General features: G+C 34.1%; 1 protein-coding gene across 28 annotated transcripts in view; it reads right to left on the bottom strand.

Annotated features, from left to right (window-relative positions):
- RIMS2 (regulating synaptic membrane exocytosis 2) overlaps positions 1-22991 on the bottom strand; it is a 775539-nt gene that overhangs the window by 152143 nt on the left and 600405 nt on the right. For 10 of the 28 annotated variants that reach the window (XM_054499562.2, XM_054499598.2, XM_054499563.2 and 7 more), the window contains one exon: positions 12804-12976. The exons of 13 other annotated variants lie outside the window; for them this stretch is intronic. In XM_054499562.2, the coding sequence (XP_054355537.1) occupies positions 12804-12976 (173 nt within the window). Of the gene's footprint in view, positions 1-11703; positions 11956-12803; positions 12977-22991 lie in introns of all 28 variants that reach the window. 5 more of the 28 variants (XM_054499558.2, XM_054499559.2, XM_063669019.1 and 2 more) reach the window with 1 other exon arrangement.

The raw sequence follows: 22991 nt of genomic DNA, 5'->3' as shown, positions 1-22991 counted from the left end.
TAATGTATAATCAGTGGGAAAAATGTTAGAAATTAAATGTGAAAAGAGCATAGAAATGCATTTTATCCCTATAGCAGATAAGTTAATAGAAATAATATTTACCTGCAAATTAATCAATAGTAGTAATGCCATAAAACAAAAGTTGAATATATTAATCAATGATAATGAACATTTTTAATGTATATAACTCTAAATTGTTATCTATAATGAAATTAATCAGTAAAAATTAATCTGTGCAGGCATCTCTGAATAAGGATAGAATAACCAGTTATCACAGAAATACAAATAAATAGAAGTTACTAACTATATTACAAAGTAAAACTGTAGAAGTCTCTTAAAACTTATGTAAGACATGAGAATGAATTTTAGGCTGGGGGGTTCATGCCTATAATCCCAGCACTCTGGGAGGTTTCAGTGAGAGGATTGTCTGTGGCCAGGAGTTCAAGACAAGTCTGGGTAGGTAACATAGTGAGACACTGTCTCTACTAAAATTTTTTCATTTCTTTTCATTTCATTTCTTTTCTCTTTTTCTTTTTTTTTTTTTTTTTGTGACAGAGTCTTGCCCTGTCGCCCAGGCTAGAGTGCAGTGGCGCAATCTCAGCTCACTGCAACCTCCACCTCCCAGTTCAAGCAATTCTCCTGCCTCAGCCTCATGAGTAGCTGGGACTACTGGTGCGTGCCACTATGCCCGGTTAAATTTTTTTGTATTTTTAGTGGAGATGGGGTTTCACCATGTTAGCCAGGATGGTCTTGATCTCCTGACCTCATGATCTGCCCACCTCGGCCTCCCAAAGTGCTGGGATTACAGGAGTGAGCCACCGTGCCCAGCCTTCTAAAATTTTTTTTAAAAGTTAGCCAGGCATGGTGGCAAGTACCTGTATAGTACCAGTTACTTGGGAGACTGAGGTAGGAGGATTGCTTGAGCCCAGAAGGTCGAGGTTGAAGTGAGCTATGATAGCACCATTACACTTTAGCCTGCATGACAAAATGAGACTCTGTCTTAAAACTTTTTTTTTTAATTAACACTGATGTCCAATTTCATATGGTATCGAATTAGAAATAATATCAGTTAGTAGAACTGATCACCCTGAAAGTGTGGCGACACCAATAGCAAGTGGAACCCTTTTCACTATGCACAATGCAATACTAACCTTTATTTTAACTAAAACCCACTTCCTTGAACACGCTGTTTCCACTGAGGTTCTTTCTAGTAACAAATACTTATCTTTCTTCCTAGGTTGTAATATTTCTGGCTAGTTGATACTTTTTCTTGAATATTTACCTTCCACTTTTATTTAAAAGTTTAAATTTCTTTGCAGTTTATGACAACTGGCTATGCTAACTTATACCTCTGCCCCTCCCGAAACCCAACCCCTTTTATTCCCTTTCTGGTATCTAATGGTCACTCCTTCATTTACTGAAGTCCTTGAGATCTGGCTTAGACTTTTCTTCAATTCTCAATTTTACCACAATCCTAAAGGACTTAAATAGCTGTTACAAAAACCTAACCAATCGCCCAATTATCCCAAACTTACATAAATCCAGTTATCTTCATATTTATCTTCTCTTCCATTACACTCTATTCACTCCAATGCTGTGTCATATAATTTTTCAACTAATAGAATAGCATCTATATAAAATATTACATTTCAAAAACATATTCTCTCTTTTTTTTTTTTCTTGAGACAGGGTCTCACTCTGTCAACCAGGTTGGAGTGCAGTGGTGCAATCTCAGCTCACTGCAGCCTTTGCCTCACTAGCTAAAGGGATCCTCCCATCTCAGCCTCCCAAGTAGTGGCCCACAGGTGTGCAATACTATGCCTGGCTAATTTTTGTATTTTTTGAAGAGGCTGGTCTCAAATTCCTGGAGTCAAGCTATCTAACTGCCTTGGCCTTCCAAAGTGCTCGGATTACAGGCATGAGCCATCACACAGGCCTCAAAGACATATTATAACTAAAACCTCTTACCTCCCCGAACCCTATTTTTACTATATCATATAATTTTCCAATTCTTGGATTTCATCTGTTTTATCCTACTTCATCAGTTCCCACATGAACTTGTCTTCCTTGTTATTTAGCACTGACATTTATACAAGCACTCTCAGTTTCTTTCTACTGCTATTTTTTCCAACAACCCCATCCATCAAAACTCCCACTCCTCAATAAATGCTATAGTGTGACTTAACTGTTTCTACACTTTACCTATCTCAGTGCTACTGAGAAAGATCACACTGCTCTCTCATGCTGGTGTCTCTTGAAATTGTCTCCAGCCTGCAGAACTATTCAACAACCCTTTAATTTGTCCATGGTACACTACTGAGAAAGATCACACTGCTCTCTCATGCTGGTGTCTCTTGAAACTGTTTGTCTCCAACCTGCAGAACTATTCAACAACCCTTTAATTTGTCCATGGTAAGCTACTTCTCATATTTTCTTCAGTAGTTATTCCAAATCTTCAAACCCCCTAACTCAACTTTTAAACTCTTATATTCTTACTTCTTATGTGATTGAGAAAATCTAGGCCATCAGACAGTATTAGCCAACTTCCCAACTCCTTATCTAATAACTTATCTATTTTCATATTTGTTTTTCCCTTTTCAAGCCAGTTTGTCCAGCTATGTTTCTGATCCCATCTCCTCCTCCATCTTCAGGTTCTTACTCTAGTAGATGTGCATTCTCAGTCCTCTATCTTCAGATAGACCTTCTCTTCAGACCATGTATGTTACCTAGTCCCAAATTTGTCACTTGAAGGGTCACATATAGTGACTGTGAAGTCATGAGTACACTCAAGTTTACCACACAGGAAAATAATATGATGGCGTGTCAACATTTAACCTAGTAATTTTCCTAAATTTTTGAGAATAATATATTTAATTATTAATTGAGAATCTTCAATATGTAGCCAGTTCACAGTTTTAGGCCAGTGATTATATTTATGTCCAAAGAATAAATTTTGGACAGTAACAGAAAGGAAAAAAAATCACCTTTTCTTGAGCATAAGGTCTGTGTTTTATTCATCTTCAGCACTCTGGAAATTTAAAAATATATGCACAGATGAGAAAAATAGAAAAAAGATGAATATTTTAGGGAAAGGTGGCTTGGAAGGAGTATTAGAATAAAAGAAAAGATGCTTGACAAACTAAACCCTAAACAAAATATTGTTTGCATATTATCACCACTAAAGTCATATTTATAGAAGAAGCAACGTAGACTATAGATTCTCCTTCCCCCACTTTTTTTTGGAGACTTTTTTTGGCATTTAAAAAAGACGTAATTCACAGGTGATAAAACACACCCTTTTAAAGTACATGATTCAGCAGCTTCTAGAACATTCACAAAGTTGTGTGATTATCACCACTATCTATTTTGACAACATTTCATCACCCCAAAAATGAACTCTGTATCTATTAGTAGTCATTCTCCAGTCTCCTTTCCCCTTAACCCCTGGCAACAAGTAATCTACTTTTTTTTTAAGGATTTTCCTATTCTGGACATTTCATATAAATGAAATAATACAATATATGGCCTTTTGTGCCTTTCTTCTTTTACTTAGCATAAGTTTTGCAAGCTTCATCCATGTAGTATGAATCAGTGGTTCAATCCTTTTTACAGCTGAATAATATTCCACTGCATGGATATACCACATTGTTTACCTATTTACCAAAGCAGAGATCTTTTTCTCTGATGTTTTCACAAATTAACTACTTCAGAGAAACTGACTACTCATATTTTATGCTATTATCCTAATGAGCTTGTTATATGGTTTGGCTGTGTCACCACCCAAACCTCATCTTGAATCATAGCTCCCATAATCCCCATGTGTCATTGGAGGGATTGGGTGGGAGGTAATTGAATTATGGGGGCGGGTTTTTCCCATGCTGCTCTCGTGATAGTGAATAAATCTCATGAGATCTGATGGTTTTATAAAGGGCATTTCCCTTGCACGTGGTCTCTTGCCTGCTGCCATGTAAGATGTGCCTTGCTCCTCCTTCACCTTCCTCCATGATTGTGAGGCCTCCCCAGGCATGTGGAACTATAAGTCAATTAAACCTCTTTTTCTTTATACATTATCCAGTCTCAGGTATTTCTTTACAGCAATATGAAAATGGACTAATACAGCTTAGATTTATAAGTTATTTTTTAAGATAAGCATTTCCTACTAAACTAATCTCCATGAGAGATAATATCTCAAGTTATGGAAGGAGAAATGGGGATATGGAGAAATAAACATATTTCAGAGGCAATTAAGCATTAGAATCAACAAGACTTGGTGAATGGAGGGAAGAAATTGTGCCCAGTGGAGAAGAACTAATCAAGAGTGATGCCCAGGTTTCTGGTTTGAGCAGGTGCAAAGATACCAGGCCATGCACTGAGACTGAGTGTATAGAAGGAGGAGTAAGTTATTTATTTTGGCTGCTGGTTTGATGAGGGGTATAACGAATTTAATTTTACATGCTGAGCTTAGCATGCCCCTGGGACATACAAGAAGATGTCCAGAACCCAGGTGGACAGATCTGGCAGATAATTAGGAGGGAGATCTGGGCTGGAAGTATAGATTTGGAAGTTATCAATACATACATGCTACCTGAAGTCATGAAGCAGAATGCACCATCAAGATAATACGTGTAGATAGTGAAGAAAAGAGGGCCCAGGATGGGATCCTGGAAAATGTCAACATGGAGGACATACAGAAAGCTCACAAAGAAGACAGAGGTGGCCAGAGTGTATGGAGAACTAAGAGGCAATCATAAAAGCCAAGAGGGCAAACAAAATGTTTCAAGAAGAGACTGGCAATGAGATCAAATTCTAAATAAAGTTTGCCTGATAAAATATAAAAACTGCTAACTAAATTTAGCAGCATACATAATTTCAGTTATGCAACAAAAAGTTACATAACTTGTAATTGTAATAAAATAGATGTAGAAAAACAAATCCTCAAAAGGGAGGCAAACAAGAGAGTAGATTTTAGGTACTCCTAACACACACAAAATAAAAGAAAGAAAGAAAGGTAACTATATGAGACAATGGGTATGTTAAGTTGCTTGACTACAGTAAATGCTATGTGTGTGTATATATGTGTGTGTGTGTATCTATATATATCTCAAAATAAGCATATCAAAACATCACATTTTACACCTTAAATGTGTACAATAAAAAATGACAATGGTAAAAAATTTCAATTATTACGTCTAATATGGTAGAATTAATATAGTCCAAGAAGGCTGCGCACGGTGGCTCACGCCTGTAATCCAAGCACTTTGGGAGGCTGAGGCAGGTGGATCACTTGAGGTCAGGAGTTTGAGACCAGCCCCTGGGCAACATGGCAAAATGCTGTCTCTACTAAAATTATAAAAATTAGCTGGGCATGGTGGCGCATGCCTGTAATCCCAGCTACTTGGGAGACTGAGGCAGGAGAACTGTTTGAACCCGGGTGATGGAAGTTGCAGCGAGCAGAGATTGTGCCACTGCACTCCAGCATGGGCAGCAGAGTGAGACCCTGTCTCAAATATATATATATAATACATGTTACATATATAATATATACATAATATAATATATAATATATATTACATATATAATATATAAATATATTACATATATAATATACAAAATATATATTACATATATTATATATAGTATATAATATATATTACAAGAAATTGAATGGGATTAGTATGTTTTTGGTATTTCACTTGAACTTGCCAACAGACTAGATAAAAAAGAAAATACAATGGGCTACATTGTTTTCTTATCAGTAAGGCAGCTATATCAGTTCTTTAAGAGAGATAATAATAAAATCTTAGTTTTACCTAGACTATTCTAAAATGGATGAGTAGCATAAGAAACAATATCCTCAAAAATGCTTGGATAGCTAATGTAAAAGTAATTCTATATGGGTATTGCTGTTTCTTTAAGAACTTTCCCTGAGCCTCTTCTACTCAACATAGTAGAGGAGGTTCTAGCCATAAGTTAACCAACATAGCAGAGGAGATTCATGAGGCAAGAAAAAGAAATAAAGGGATTCAGATTGAAAAAGAGAAAGTAAAACTATCTTTAAATGCAGGTGACATGATCTCCTATATAGAAAATTCTAAGGAATCAACAAAAAACGATTACAGCTAAAAAATGACTACAGCAAAGATATAAGATCAACATACAAAAATTAATCGTATTTCTATACACTAGCAATGAACAATGAAAAATGAAAGTAATGAAACAATTCCATTTACAATAGCATCTAAACAAAATACTTAGAATAAATTTAACAAAAGAAGTAAAAGATGTATATACTGAAAACTACAAAACATCATTGCAAGGAAGTAAAGAAGCTGGGTATGGTGGCTTACACCCATAATCCCAGCCCTTTGGGAGGCTGAGTAGAGAGGATTGCTTGAGCCCAGGGGTTCGAAACCAGCCCAGGCAACATGGCCAAACCCTGTCGCTACAAAAAATTTTTAAAAAATTAGTTGGGTGTGATGGCGTGCCCCTGTAGTCATAACTATTCAGGAGACTGAGGTGGGAGGATCACCTGAGCCTGGGGAGATAGAGGCTGCAGTGACCCATGATTGTACCACTGTACTCCAGCCTGGGCAACACAGTGAGATGCTGTCTCAAGAAAAAAAAAGAAAGTAAAGAAAAAATAAATGTTTTCTGCAGATCATATGGGGCAGAAAAATAAAGAAAAAATAAATGGAACAACATTTTGTGCTCATGGATTAGAAGACTTAATATTCTTAAAATGGTAACAATCCCCAAATTGATCTAACTGAACACAATCTCTATCAAAATTCCAGAAATTTTCCCCCTGAATTGACAAACTGAACTGAAATTTCATTAGGAAATACAAGCAACCCAAAAGAGAGGAGGAATAGTACCTACACAATACTGGCATCATAATCACCTGTGGTGTTTTAAAAATGCAGAATCACAACTTTAGGGTGATGTTCAAGTACTTTCAAAAAGTTCCCAGTTGAGTATTATGCACAATCATAAAACAGCGTAGAAGTTATTTGGGCTTATAAGGTTTTCATTGGTAATAAATAGAAGATAGCCTTAGTGATAAAGAAGAAAACAACAACAAAAAAGAAAGTACAAGCCTCAGGTAATAGTTGGTGGAGGAACATAGCCCATCTTACCCTCTGGGATGAGTTGGCACTGAAACACACTTCCAGAAAATTAAAAACAAAACAAAACAAAAAACTAAGCTTGATGGAATATTGGAATGGAATATTAAATACTGTCTGGAAACATCTGCCAAATAGTAGAAACTTATGTTCAGCTGTTTGTTGTACCAGCGGTCAGTCACAGAACCAATTACCTCTTGAATTTATGATATTAAAGGCAAATCATCAGTATAACAGGCAATGCTCACTTTCCTGTTTGTTGTATACTATCATCTAAGCTATGGAAAGGTGCGTGAATCATTGAAAAATCCATTCCTCTGTTTAACAAGCTAAAAAGCCCAGATAGACAAAATAGATAGGTGTACACAACACTCAGGATGACAATCCTGGTATTTTAGAGTCCTAATCACAACTATTTTCAAGAAACCTCTGCTTCCCCTTTAAAAATTCTATAATATAGGCATAAATAGGCTGTATATATCAAGTTATATCACATAGCTATGTAATCTGTTTTCACACTAACTCTGATCTAGAATATGTTAGCAGCAGTGACTTTGAATAAATGTTTCATTAACAATTATTCTGCTTGCTCTTCTAAAGATTATGAGATCTTTTGCTAGATAATTGAAATGGTGTCTCTTAAAATCAGTTATTCATGAAAATTTGAACTGATGCCCCAAATTTTTCCTTAAAAAAGTCTCTATCTCAAAAAGAGCAATTCTCTTAAAAAAGAGCAATGATAATTCCATAGCATTTATAGATATGCCTGAGAACCATAAGTGTGTAGAGAAATAATTTCTTGATTTTTGGTTTGAACACAAAGTTACCAACATTGTTGCTTTTGACAATACTATGCTTTTCAGTATTTGTTTTTTCTATCTTCCATTGCAAATTACTTAAGATTGCCTCTCTCTGAATATTTCATCAAATATTCTTATGAATTTGTTGAGGCCATCCTGATGACATTTTGGATATGGAACTATCCTCAAACATCCATCCACACATGGCTAAGAAACTGCATCACTCTCAGGCTTAGAAATTTTAACATGTTTAATTTCATTAAACTTTTTAAATTTTTATTTTTGATGTGTGTGTAAATATAGCTAAGTATAAATATATTACTCATTAATTAACAGGAAAAATATTATATTCAAACATTTAACAAACTATTTTTGAACTTACTTTTTGCTATTCATTTCTACTTTTACATTCAGTAGACTTACTAAAATGTGACTTACTATAAAATGAACATAATCATGCAGCAAGATCTGTATCATACAATTAGATCTAATTAATGAAAATAACAATTATATTGGATTCTGTTTATTTTAGTTACTGGGTTAATTGTAAGTACTAGCATTGCTATAAATGTTAAACTCTGAGGTAAATTTTTTTTTTCCTTCATATTAGGTTGGTGCAAAAGTAATTGCAGCTTCTGCCATTAAAATTAATGGCATTAAAAGTAATGGCCATTAAAAGTAATGGCAAAAGCTGCAATTACTTTTGGACCACCCTTCATAAAACTTAGATTTCAAATAAAAGATATAAAATGTCAATCATATATAGGTTGAGCATTCCCTAATTTGAAAATCCAAAATCCTAACTGCTCCAAAATCCAAAACTTTCTGAGTGCCACAATGCACAGTAACCTTTAAATCAAAACACAATATTGTAGGGAGAGGCTGAAAGCCTGTCATCGTTTTTTTTTTTGTTATTGCTTAAGTGCTGATATAGGTGTTCTGGTGATGCTACTATGCTGCTTAGTTCCCTGAACACATTACCTTTTCACTGTATTAATAGTTTGTCATATTTTTTACTGTTAAGTACTTATGTGTTAGTAAGTGCAAGAAAGTGACTACTGGTTGGGAGCACAGAAATTCAGAGTCAGAAATGGTATGATGCCAAACAACCACAGACTGTCCACATGAGTGACTGAGACAGATGTCTTTGCTTGCTTCTGATCGTTCAATGCAGACAAACTTTCTTTCATTCACAAAATTATTAAAAATACTGGATAAAATTACCTTCAGGCTATGTGTATAAGGTGTCTATAAAACATTAATGAATTTAGTGTTTACACGTGGGTCCTATCCTCAATATATCTCATTTTATATATGTAAAAATTCCAAAATCTGAAAAAAATCCAAACTCTGAAACACTTCTGGTCCCAAACATTTCAGATATGGAATATTCAGCCTGTAGTATAGAATAAGATTATTTCCAATAATGTTGTATAAGAACATAAGTTGTTATTAATGTTTAAACAATCTATGATTGTGTTTATCAACTACCAAAACAAAATGATGCTTGGAATACTCAGATATATTTTCCCTCACAATAAAGACTGAGATTTATTCTAAGAAGTAAAAGCAAATTCAAAAGCCTATGTTGAAATGATTAATGAGTGCTACCAACATTTTCTTTTTCTTTTTCTTTTTGGGATGGAGTCTCGCTCTGTCACCAGGCTGGATTGCAGTGGCATGATCTCGGCTCACGGCAACCTCCACCTCCTGGGTTCAAGCGATTCTCCCACCTCAGCCTCCCGAGTAGCTGGGACTATGGGCGCACACCACCATGCCCAGCTAATTTTTGTACTTTTAGTAGAGACGGGGTTTCACCACGTTGGCCAGGATGGTCTTGATCTCCTGACCTCGTGATCCTCCCACCTCAGCCTCCCAAAGTGCTGGGATTACAGGCGTGAGCCATCGCACCTGGCCCCAACATTTTCTTATAAACAATTGCTGTTGATACTTCTTGCCATGTTCCAGGATATATGTTCCCTACAGAGATCAACCTGGCCTCTTCTAGTTTACAGTTCCAGAAGCATTACACAGTTACTTAAGCTAAGTGTAGTGCTTTGATCAACCACATTTCTAGAATGTACCATCTTTGCTTTTCCTTGAAAAATAATGTGCTCTTTTTTTGAAGAAATAATGAAGCGAGTACTATTTAAAAACCAGAAACTTAAGGTTATAGTCTTCTCTGAATCTCTGCCCAGCAAGCCAGGTATGGCAGTGTGGGATCTGGGCTCCAGGCAAACACCAATGGGTTCATGTGTTCTCATCTATACAGTATGTAGAAAACACATTAGAGACTCATTCTTTTCTTTGCTCTTGGAAGAAAGGAAACTCTATGTATCTTTCCAAGGACACCGTGGAAAGCTTTTCTCTGTGCATTAGTGATGAAATAATCCTATGCCCAACAAATCAGAAAAATGGTCATCTTTATTAGTAAACCGATGTAATTATCAAAAGTTAGATAAATATCAAAGACAGATTTGAAATTACTAATTTAGATTCAAATAATAAAACATACCTTAAGATTCATTTTTATGTTTAATGCCTGTTATACAGAAACTTTCATAGAGCACAAATACAGTTAAATATATCTAAGATAACAAGGGAAGGGACATCAGCTAAATCACTGAATTGTATACCCAATGGATAGAGATCTATCCCAAATATCTGTCTCACTGTGAGAAAAGTGAGACAAGCACAATTTTAGACTGGGCTTAGATATAATAAGGCAAAATCTTGCTTACAAATAAGGCGTGCTTTTATTGAGCAGGCTTTGTACTAACACAAAATCAAATTCTGTACTACTAGAAAACTCCATCCCTCCAAAATGTACATAATTTACAATTTTCAATCTCATATAAATGTAATTAGAACAACCTAATATCTTCAAGCAGAAGGATAAAGTCTTACTGCACATTTGTGCTAATTTGACTGTATGTAATATACATAATACTGTAAAGATAGCTTCATACTTACTTACTGGCTTGTGCTATGAAAATTAAAATATAGTTGTTTTTATGCCATGCTGCCTGTATTTTTTCCCTGGCCTTCTCCCTGTTCAAAGTTCCCTCTCCAGAAATTTATCTAATGGACTGAGTTTAAGAAAGGCATAACCCACGCTTGCCTTCTAATAAACCCTAAGGCATCTATTCTTTCTTTTCAGAGTATTAAAAAACATTGCTCCTGCTTTGTAATCTTCTGCAGGACTCAAACTGCACTAGAACCTACCAGAAAACTAAGAAGAAGCAAGGGAACCAGAGCGAGAATAAAGTCTACTATTTGCTACCTGTTTTCTCATTCATTTTTGAAGTTTGTTTCTAGGAAATAATCTTTCTTGTAAAGTAAGCTCAATTTTTTTTCAGCCACTTCAGAAGTTCATTTTAAAGAACTCTGCCTTATTTTTGTCTGAAGCAGTTTTCAATATTGGTAAAGAATTTTCAAGTTTCTCTTTTCAATGATCTTTATTAGACCTTACAGATAAAGAAGATATACAGTAATTCATGTTAAAAGAGACACAGGGAAATTTACATTTGATTCAGCTACTCATAACGAACTTGGTAACCAAATAAATCAGACTCTCAGAGCTAGTGGATACAAATTCAAGACTGTTTAATAAATCAATCTATTTGATAATAGTTTGCCAACATATTAATTAGTAATATTAGAAGCTAAATAGATAAAACACAAGAAAATAAAGCAAATATAAATGGCAAAATAATTTTTAGTAATAGTAAAAAAGACTACATTACTAATGGGAAATGCCTACAAATAACATATTTTACCTGGCATCATCCTGTGAGAATCTCCTTTGCAAATTCTCTTTATTCCACTGTTCTTTTTCTTTCCCTTGCTCGTGTATATCTTGTGGTTTTTCCTCGTCTCCTGATTTTCTGTTTTTCTCCTTATTACACGTTTTGGCAATCTCTTTCCCTTTCTCATTCTCATTAATTCTTTCTTCCTTTACCTCTTCCTTCTCATGAACTATCTCTTCATGCTTACCCCCTTCTTTCCCTCCCTCTTCTATTCCCTTTGGTCTTTTGAAAGCAACAGAAATTGAAGGCATGCAAATAAACACACAAAAAAAGAAAGAAAGTCAAGAAAAAACACTTATGAAATTAAACAGAAAGGTAATACAAACTATCAAAACGTAAGTAAAAATTATATCTTTTAAATGTTGAAAACTTACTTCAGTGTATACTAGAGAAGCACTGTACAAATAGCACTTAATTGTAATAGTTTTTAAATCATATTTTCCTTTTACAAAATTACATGAAAAAAGGTAAAAGCTGTGACCTACCTATTATAAAATTTTTAATCCAATAAGAGTAAAATAAAATTTAGCTTAGGCATCTACAAAATCTATAGGACAAGTAAGAAATGCAAATTTATACTAACTTATATATACTACATGTATAAATTTTCTTGAGAAGATGAGGACTTTTTCTATGCATATATAAAAATTTCAAGAGGATAGGAAAGCATCCTACTGAAAAAGTAATATTCTTATGTTTTCTAATAACAAAATATACTATTTTTCATATTCCTTGGAACATGAAAAATTCAAGTCTCAGCCATCACTGTTATTTCAATAAAGATATAATAAAAGGTCTTAATTTTTAAATTACAAACATGAAAAAAGATATTATTTCCAGTGATCTAGTAAGCAAAATTATCCATAGTTTCATAACATTTTCTTCTGTGCAAGAAGTCTGAAATGTGGATTAAAATATATTAAAAAGTAGTATGTACTGAAGTTAAGCTCCCCTTGCTTTAAAATATGTATTAACCTGTTAGAAATAAACAATTTTATGTTCATCCAAGAAACATAAAGACCTTCTAAAACATATTTGGAGAAGTTTGTTGTTGAAATCCCCTTACTCACCTGATTTTCTTGTTTCCTCCTGGGCGTTCTGATTGGACAGACATGTAGCTTGTGCTGCTGAAACGAGAAGCACTACTAGTCCTTGAAACCGCAGATATATCACTTACATCACTGTCCGAAGATTTAGTAGAAACATTATCTGCCCCTCTATGAGGATCCCATCCTGATCGATACTGTTAACACAGATTGACAAATACGCAGAAGTTGTCAGTATTACCACACAAAGCAATTATTAGCTTTCTCCTATTTCAGCACTTTAATTGTCCACAGAGGAAACTGCAAAATCCCACTCAGTTGCATATAAAACAAAAGTGAATGGCAATTATCCTAAAAGAAAAATTTAATTTATATGAAACCTTTGTTTTTAGCAAAGTAATTAGAATGTTTTTACCACACCCCAGTGAAGGCCATTAAAATAGTTTCAAAACAGGACTGGCCTCAGGAAAGAACATTTAGGTAAGATCTGGGAAATAAACATTTGGCTTAATATGAGGAAGTAGAATTTTTTTTATTTTTTAATAAATTCTAGTAGCCATCAATTAATCCATTATGCTTCACTGAAAACCTAGAGATAATATAAAATCTAATTATTAAACCATTAACTCTTTTTAGAAAAGCCAAGAGAAAAGAGAAAGTTTAATTTCAGAGTGGTTGCTGGATTTTGATGAATCCTAGAAATACTAGAAAAAGTCATTATTATTTACAATAGTTCAAACTTCCTGGAATTGAAATAGTCAGATAGTTAACTGGCACTGCCAGGGTTGCAGGGTATTCTTGGGTGTTCAAATATTCTGGTAAATTAAAAATCATCGTAAATGCTTTAGGTTAATGACCTAGTCTCATAAAATACATTTAATGTAAAAACTAATGGACAAAATTTAACTTTATTTTGACAACAAAAAACCATTTGCTAAGAGTCCTCTTGTTGAGATGTAAAAAGGATAGACTTTGGAGTCTGGAAACCTGAGGTAAGAAAAACTCTCACTAGTTGAGTAAATTTGAGCAGATCACTTAATCTGTAAAAGGCTTCTTATAAAAAAATGGATAATAATAACTTTTTTTGCAAGGCCTAGAACTAAGACATATGTGGTATCTGGCATAATGTAAGTAAATGTAGCCTGTATTATTACTGTATTATTAAAACTTGGTGATACAACAGTATTCTTACTATAAACATCAAATATGACTATTATTGGGTTAAGAGATTATCTGCTAATTGATTTTTATTTGTTTAGACGCACTTGAAACTTAATGCTGAAACATTCTTATCTAGTTAATTTTGCAAAGGAGAATTTTCTAATCACAGATACTAGCAAATTTCATAAAGCCTTAGAAAGATGATTATTTTATATGAACCACTTGCTATGTCTTAAAGAATAATTATCTAATAAACAATCCACCACGAATGACAATTCATTGCAAGTATTAGATAGATATAAACATTTTGGCCAAGATAAACTGAGTGGCAACAGAGCATAAACAGTAGATCCGATATAAGTGATCTATTGATTGTTTTTTTCCGAAACCTTTCAGTATCTAGCTATCCATTTTTAATAATTGACTCTTCTTCAAACGTAAAGAAATTATTTCTAAGGCTCCACAAAATTTTAGTCAAATCCATTAACCTAGCAACATATATTCAAATTAGGTGAGAATTAGCCTTTCTTAGTCCACTTTAACTTTCTATCTTGTTAGATAAACTCTCAATTATCAAAAAGCATACAATTAAATTATTCTAAAAATCGCTGCCTTTTCCCAGGAAATATCTATTTAAATAGAGCCATAGGGTTTAATTTTAAAAGAAACATTATTAATGTACAGTGAATTTATTCAAAGACAATTTAGATCATAATATTATTTTTCAAATAAAGTCATTTTAAAATACCAAACATTTTGCCTTAAATGACAATGTTGAAGCCATTGCCTAGAATAGCATTTAAATTAATGGTGTCAACATTATTCATGTTATATCTGTCTATATAATATATACAATATGTACACTATATAATAATATATTGTATACTATATAATACAATAAATGATATATCTATATATATTTTCACAAAATTTATTGAAAGTAAATGTGATCTCAAGGTAAGGTATATATGGAAGGCTTTCATTTTGCTTATATGTTTTTTGGGTATTTATTCATATAAAAATCAAAGTTTCAAGAAATTTTTCAAAGCTATGAAATTGTTCAATAGATACTATACTGCATATGGGGGACTTTTCTCTGATTCTTATAATTTATAATAAAAAAGAAAAGTAGCTGCTATTCTTTCTTTTAAAGTAATTTATTATTGAATATGAAAGCAGTTTTGGTAATATATTTCTTTTTTGTTTTTGCTCATGGGATTATTATATCATCTAAATTCAAATGGAAAACTGTAAGTTTTAACTCTAGCAGTAGTAAGGGCAATAATGTAATCATTAAGAGCCAATGCTCTGGAATGGGACTGAATCATTTGAATTCTGGCTACACAGATTATTAGGTTTGTGATCTTGGATCAATTGCTTCTATGAGTCTCAGTTTTTCATCTGTTAAAATATGGATAATAATTGTGCCTATCTCCAAGGCTTGCTGCAACGATTAAAAAAGATAACGCGTGTAAAGCACTTAGCACAATATCTGACACATAACAAGTGATAACAAATGATGACAATGATAATGAAGATGATGATGATTAAACAGTAGCCAAAGACTGGCTTGTGTAAATTTCAGGAATATCTTTAGCTAAATAATATTAGGTAGAAATACTTAATAAATATATTAAGACTATTCTAAGCTACAAAAACATAATTATTTTTACATATATCCAAGAGATCTGCTTCAGAAAATATGTTTATAAAGCAAAATTAAAATATTAAACCCAACTTTACCACTGACTCCTAGTATGTCCTCAGGCTTCACCTTCCCCATTTGGCCAGGTTCATCCATATCCCATCACCTAATAGGGAAATACTGATTCCCAACTGCAGGATGAATAATATCTTTATCTCAGCAGGAAATATATGACACTTCTTGGCTGACATAGAACATGCCTCATTTTTAATATTTGTCTTAGAACCTTATCCTGACATCCAAAGCCACCTGGTACTCATGTATCCCATGCTTTCCTGATTGGTTTTTTTCCAATTTGCTTTTCTTTCATATCTGAAACCTAACTGCTTACTTGGCTTTTCAATTTCAGTAGTTAGGATTCTGATTTTGTCTACTCTAGCCTTTGTCTTTTTAGGTCTGTCATGATGTCTAGTCTTGTTGCTATGATTCATAGGTGCATACAGGATTTAATTTGTTTAGTTTTTAAAAGACAGGTTAGCATGGTGTGCACTGTGCATATCTTTATCTGAGACTTCTCAGATCATCCAATTTGCTGAGCTAAAATTTTAGATATGCAAAATTTAAGGAAAGATTCCCCATACTGTAGTTTTATGCCTTTTTTCACAGCGTTATAATAGTGTAAAGGTTTTATGCCTTTTATTCACACACAGCCCTATGACAAGAGATAGTGTGTGTGTAATTCATCACACATGACCTCTTGTCATAGGGCTGTGTGTGTGTGTGTATATATATAATATATATATGTGCACGTGTATGTAAATGTGTTCATGTTTAATTTTCAAACCCCCTATTAGACTACAAACTCCTGAAGGCCAGCACAGTATCTTCCTCATCTTTGTGTGTCTCTTAGCACCTAAGAGTCAAAGATTTAACTTAATTTAAACTCTGAGGTTTAGCCTTCTTACTAGGAAGATAAGAATACACTCCATTTTAAGAATTTTTGAGAAAAATATATTCAAAATAATATATTCAAAATACATAATAGTATGCTTAGCAAATAGCAAAGGCTTATTTCCAATGCCTAAAGCAGAAGGTCATTAAATAGAAGGACACTGAATGGAATAGTTTATACAAAGAAAGAACAGGAATTAGCTAAAGGCTCTAGTTTAATGATGATTCTGCTATCTACTCAAGGCTTGCACCAAATGTATTTCTCTGTTGACTTCTAAGCCACTGAGCGTGTTTACCACTGGGATTAGCTCAGGTTTCTATTACAAATAGACATATGCTTTTAAAAATGAGAAATCTGGACAGTGAGAAAGAATATGAAAAGTATTTTTTATAAATAAAATTTCAGAAGAATACATTTTGAACATATTTAGAATATAACATATTCACATATACAACTCAACCCCCACCCCCAGAAATCTAAGTACTAAACGACTTAATACTAGAGTCAACATTTAAAATGGATAAATGTAGTTTTACTTTTCCTAAAATATGATAAACAAAAGTTATACACTTCAACAATGAGAGAGAAGGTAAATTGTTATTATACCAAGGTAATGAGCTATGAATGTGAGTAAGTAAATTTATTTATTTAGGAAATAGTTGGTGTTGTCTTGGCACTATACAATACATAATGTTTTAAATAATTGGCTTGTATTAGAATATAGCTGATAGATGAACAATGAATGGCCTGTTAACCATTCTCTTTAATGGAACAAAAACAAAGAAGGATAATATCTTAGCTGAAAACTGTGCTCTGATTAAAGATCATTAAAATCTTGGAAGAGAGTAAAGAAGTTTTTCTGGACAACATTTTAATGTTTTGTACATTACTATTAAGAAGATCATGAACTAGAAAAATTTACAGGAAATGATTATTCTTCAGGATGTTCCAGACTCTAAAGAGTTCCTAAGTGGCCTGGAAAAGTTAATGTTCTTCCTATATATCTAACATTAGTGGAAAGTAACAGTGTATCTGCAGAGCTCTATTGAAAAGAAGGCTATTATTAAAGTGTTAGAATGATATATTAGAATGATATACTTAAAAAAACAAATTACAATTTCTAAAATCAGTTTCATTTTCTCCAGTACTCATTTGAAGTTCTTAAGTTAGGCCATTTCCAACTCTGATTTTGCTAAAGCACCTCAAGAACTCTGGTTGTTTGATCTTCAGACAAAAGATGGAGGCAGGATTATGAATTTCCTTAAATATCACTTGTCTTCAATAAATCTCACCAGATAACCATTTATTCTATAAAACAATAATCAAAAAATTAATTATTGCAAAATACTGACTGGATAATATAGAAGCCCAATTTTGAAGAAAAACAAGTCTCATGCTATCGAGAAGTACGTGGATACCTGAATGCCATATTCAAGAAAGAAATACTGAGTTAATCAAAAGATAGGAGAGGGGAAAGAAAACTAAGGCAAACATAATCTTTGGGAGATAAAAGTTAGGCTGAAGTTCTGGGCAGGGCTCTTGGTATCAATCTAGGGGAGGTAGAGGAAAGAAGAGGGCAGAGGGAATTCTGGCACTGCAGTCATTAAATAACCATGTGCATTTTCGTCATCCTGTTTTTATTTCATATCATAATCGAAAGAAAATAGTTGTTGCTCTTTGATAGTAACACAATTGCAGGTACTTTTTCTTTGAGGAGCTACTTCCAGATGATGTTTTTCTCTGTCCTACCCAAGGCTCTTATCAGTGCCTGATCTCAATGCTGAATTGTATAAAAAATAAATAAAAATAAATTGCCTAAAAATTAAAAAATGTACTTGTCAGAGATAATTTTGTTTAGCTATGACTTCTAAAGAGGGTATTGTGTGATAATGGTCTCAAATTGGGAGGAGAGGGCAGTGAGAAAAGGCCAAAGACATTTGAGGACTTATTTAAGATTTAGTCTTGTAAACAATATTCTGCAAATGAAACCCCAGCTTGAAAGATTTCTGATAGCTGCAGAGCTCAAAAGGAAGGAGTCTGCAGTAAAGCTGAGCCTAATGAACATCATGCCTCAGTCTGGAAAGGAGTCTAGAATATAAAATTTTCATTGGAGACTGAGGCACTGAATTTTCTCCCTTGTTGGTCTTCAGGCCTGCTGGCCTCTTCAGTTTGGTATAGTAATTAAACCAGCTACAATTATTATTTGTATACCCTGTGAAACGTACTGTTGTAAATAATATATGTGGATTATTTTATTTAATTCTCCCAAACCTTATGAGGTCACCTTTGTGATAGCTGGAGTCAGAAGGAAGTACAGTTAGGTAGGATGAGCCATACTCAACACCCTCTCCATTAAATAGGTCTAGTCATCTTCTAAGGCACAGTTTAAGATGTCACCTCCTCTGTGAAGTCCTCCTTAACTCCTTCAAAGAGAAGCACTGCTTCGAATGTTCCTCAACTACTTTACTCATGCCTTTATTATAGTTTTATCATGTGGTATTATGTGTACTTCTCCCTTGTCCATCCATCTATCCATGTATCAATCATCTATCTAGCTATTTATCCATCTATTTGTAATGTACCCACCCCACTAGATTATAAACTCCCAGAGGATAATGACTTTTGTTGATTTTAGTAATCTTATTATCTATATCTGGGCCTGGCATTTAGAAGGAACTCAATGAATGTTTAATGATCAAAATGAATGGAATGATTTAGCTTTATCTGGGCTATATACTGAAGTATTATTCCATTAGGAAGTATCAAATCAGTGTACAAGATACTGCATTGATAGCTGTATAGAGTTTAGTCACCTAATTATTTCATTATCTGTGGTGGGTATAGGCAGTGCTGTTACAGTAAATGTTTAACAAATAGCTTTCTGGGGAAAAAAATTCCAATTTACAGAGTTTTCTGATTTCCGTGACATAAATACTCCCATTATGGCTGATTTCAAGTTACCAAGTGGTCACTGAACAGGCAGTTGGGCACACCACTGGTTGTGGGGTTTCGGAATACAGGCTTTGTTTACAGGGCTCACTAAGACTCCTTAGGAGAGAATGAGTAAGGGAAAATAAATATTTACTATGTATCAAGACTTGTGATCTCATTTAAAGCTCACCTTGGACCTGTGAAGAAGGTATTTTCTCCATTCTATAGATCTAGAAACAGACTCATTCAGGGAAGTCTTTGAAATATGACATAGCAAGAACAGCTTAAAGTAAAAAGCTGCAGTCAAAGAAAGGGTAGCCATTAGCATGTATGCCAAGACTTACTAATGAACCAGCTCTCGCTTGATATGAAGGAAATTTATGAGGTGAATAATTTTTCCCGGAGAATTTACAGAGGAAGAATTATTGCCAGTAGTCAATTATGACTTTCCCTAAGGCTTGGCTTTGTGGGAACTCAATGTCTATTAGTAATCAGCTTCTCCTTGAGAAACAATCTTAATTTACTTCTATTGATTTCTCAGTTTTCAAAGATAGAAGTGCCAGCACTGCAATGAAACCCCAGGTTTAGAGATCTCAGGTAGCTGCAAAGCTTATGCTTTTGCCCTTAACAAATGAATTTACCATGTTCTTCAAGAGAATCAACAACTCTTAAGCCATTCTATCATGTACTAAAACTGTTCTCAAAAAAAAAAAAAAAAACCCACCAGAACAAAATTCCCCAATAACATCCTAATTTACCAGTCAGTGGTATCGTTTTAGGTTTTTTCTTTTCCCTCTCTTCTTGAAAATTTCCCATAATGACTTCTTAGATAATGCCACTCAGGGTTTCTACTCTATGTCCCTGAGTGTTACTTTTTAATCTCCTTTCCCAGCTTTGTTTTCCCTAACCTGATTTTAAATTATATTTTCTCAAAGTTCCCATCTTTAGCCTTCTTTTAACTATAATATATTACCCCAGGATCATATAATCCATTATGTACCCATTTTAATTACCAAGTAATGACTAATAAAATCCTTATTCTCACCTCTCCCAAGTTTCAGATCTGTATTTCCAGATACTGACAGGACATCTCCTGTACTTCCTTTTGCTGGCACATCAAATTCAATATAGCTCAAATCAAATTTATTCTTTTACCCTAAACCAGCTCTCCTTGTACCTCTTATGTTCCCTGCACTGTAGGCTCAATATCCAACTAAAACCTAGATAAGCTGTGAATTATCTTTGACTCCTCCTTCCCCAGTATCCTCCATTCTAATCAGTCAAGAAATATTACTTCGTCATTTAATGGAAACAAATATTACCTAAATATTTAGCTATCGGGGGTTATGAATGGGTCCTTGGTCTTTCCTTTTGGTAACTAGAGTATTTAATACCTATTTATTTGTGGCAGTTGCTGCTGAATGCCTACTCAATATTCCCTCTCCCACTTTGGTCTTTATTAAAAGAATCCACAGATTTTAATGACAACAAAACAAAACAACTTCATTTTCTACCTTGTATGTAAGGTGATCATTTGATGTGAGTGTGACCTCTGAAATATAAGCAGGAATCTAGGGGTGGGGTTTAGGGAGAGCTACTATGTATGTGATTACAGTGAGCTAACATAGCTGGTATGACCATATGTCTTTCCCTTTTCTTTTTTCTTTCTTATTGGAGTTCAAACCCAAGCCTACAGCTACAGCAGGCATTCTGTGATGATAGGGATGAATGTCTTACTCTAAGAAAAGAGAATAGGAAGACAGAGTGCTTGGGTCTTAAGTAATAGTACCAGCCCTGGGCTGTTTGGATTTCTTGTTGTGTGAAGTAAAATTCTTTGTTTATTCAGATAATTTTGTCAGGTGTTTTGTTATAAACAGCTGAGTGCAAACATGACTGATACACTTGTCTGAATGCAAATTCTTCCTGGTCTGTGTCAGAAAAAAATTTCTGACCTCATAGTATAAACATATTCCCTAAGCAACAATATTGATGAAAATCATAATAGTCATCTAATTTTGATAAGAGGCAGTATACCATAATGACCAAGGGATTAAGAGCTGAAAGATATGGGTGTGTAACTGCTCTTCCACTTACTAGGAGCTACACAATCTTAAGAAATTCTCTTAACTTCTTTAAGTCTGCTTCTAGATTCATATTGTGGAGACAATACCTTCTTAATAGGACCAATATGAGTTTTAAATGAGATCACAGGTCTTGACATATAGTAAGTATTTACCATGATAATTAACTAGACATAGTCCACGATGAAATAAAAGAAACTGTAGATTATGATACTAAATATTCACCATCATTAAGCCATAAGCTCAAAAATTTTACCTTGACTTGAAAAAAAACATGAAAATGGCTATTAATACTTTATAAATAGGTTCCTAATTGCATGTCTCACATAAAACAAAAAACAAAAGGGCATTGTCCTTTGACGCTAGATTGGTTTATTTACTTAGAGTGGGATAATACCAAACCTGCCTTGGAAGTTCAGGTTTATTCATTCTTGAAACTGTTCTACTTGAGTTAGTTTTGTTTTTTGTTTTTTTTTTTTTTTTTTGAGACAGAGTCTTGCTCAATCACCCAGGCTGAAGTGCAGTGGCGCGATCTCGACTCACTGCAACCTCCGCCTCCCAGGTTCAAGCAATTCTCCTGCCTCAGCCTCCCAAGTAGCTGGGATTACAGGTGCCTGCCACCACACCCGGCTAATTTTTGTATTTTTAGTAGAGATGGTGTTTCACCATGTTGGCCAGAGTGGTCTTGAACTCCTGACGTCAAGTGATCCACCCGCCTCGGCCTCCCAAAGTGCTGGGATTACAGGCATGAGCCACCACGCCCAGTCACAGTTAGTTTTTATAACTATGTTTATACTTGATACTAAGGAAAGTTAAACTGAGGACAGTAACAATCTATCACCATAACACGTTATTAATAATAATTAAAATGTAAATACTTTTTATAGTTTACAAACAACTTTCAAATATCTTATATATAGTTTTCTTTTTCACATCTGATAAAACAGCTTTTTAACCTTTTACAGATAATATATAACATTAACACTTAGCTGTGTATTGATATAGATGTAACCACATAAAATAAACATTTTTTCAATAGCTTTAGTCTTAGATTTATTTGTAAGCCCTTTATTATTCAGTAATAGCTCAAACTCATGTCATCTGAAATATCTGCCTCAGTCAAGAAGTGTTTCAAAGTCTGTTTTTCTCAGACCCTTACATATATTAATAGTAATATTCTAATACACACATCTCATGTCTATCCAAGCCCCAGAGGGTAGAACAAAATGCCTGCTGCTAATCTAAACCAATGCGCCCAGTTTAAAGCCCTTATGTTTTTATTATGACTAAATGCTTCTCCAAGCCCTCAGATCAGAAACCCATAAGATCTAGCTAGAATTAAGAAAAATCATAAAGAAACCGTTACTAGCCATAAGAATTCCTGGCACATGGCCCTTTGTGACCATCTTTAAACATTATATGGATTATATGATTTTTATGAA

The sequence above is a fragment of the Pongo pygmaeus genome, chromosome 7 (genome assembly GCF_028885625.2).
Source record: "Pongo pygmaeus isolate AG05252 chromosome 7, NHGRI_mPonPyg2-v2.0_pri, whole genome shotgun sequence".
In the NCBI taxonomy this organism is placed as follows: domain Eukaryota; kingdom Metazoa; phylum Chordata; class Mammalia; order Primates; family Hominidae; genus Pongo; species Pongo pygmaeus.
This window is presented reverse-complemented; position numbering and strand designations above follow the sequence as displayed.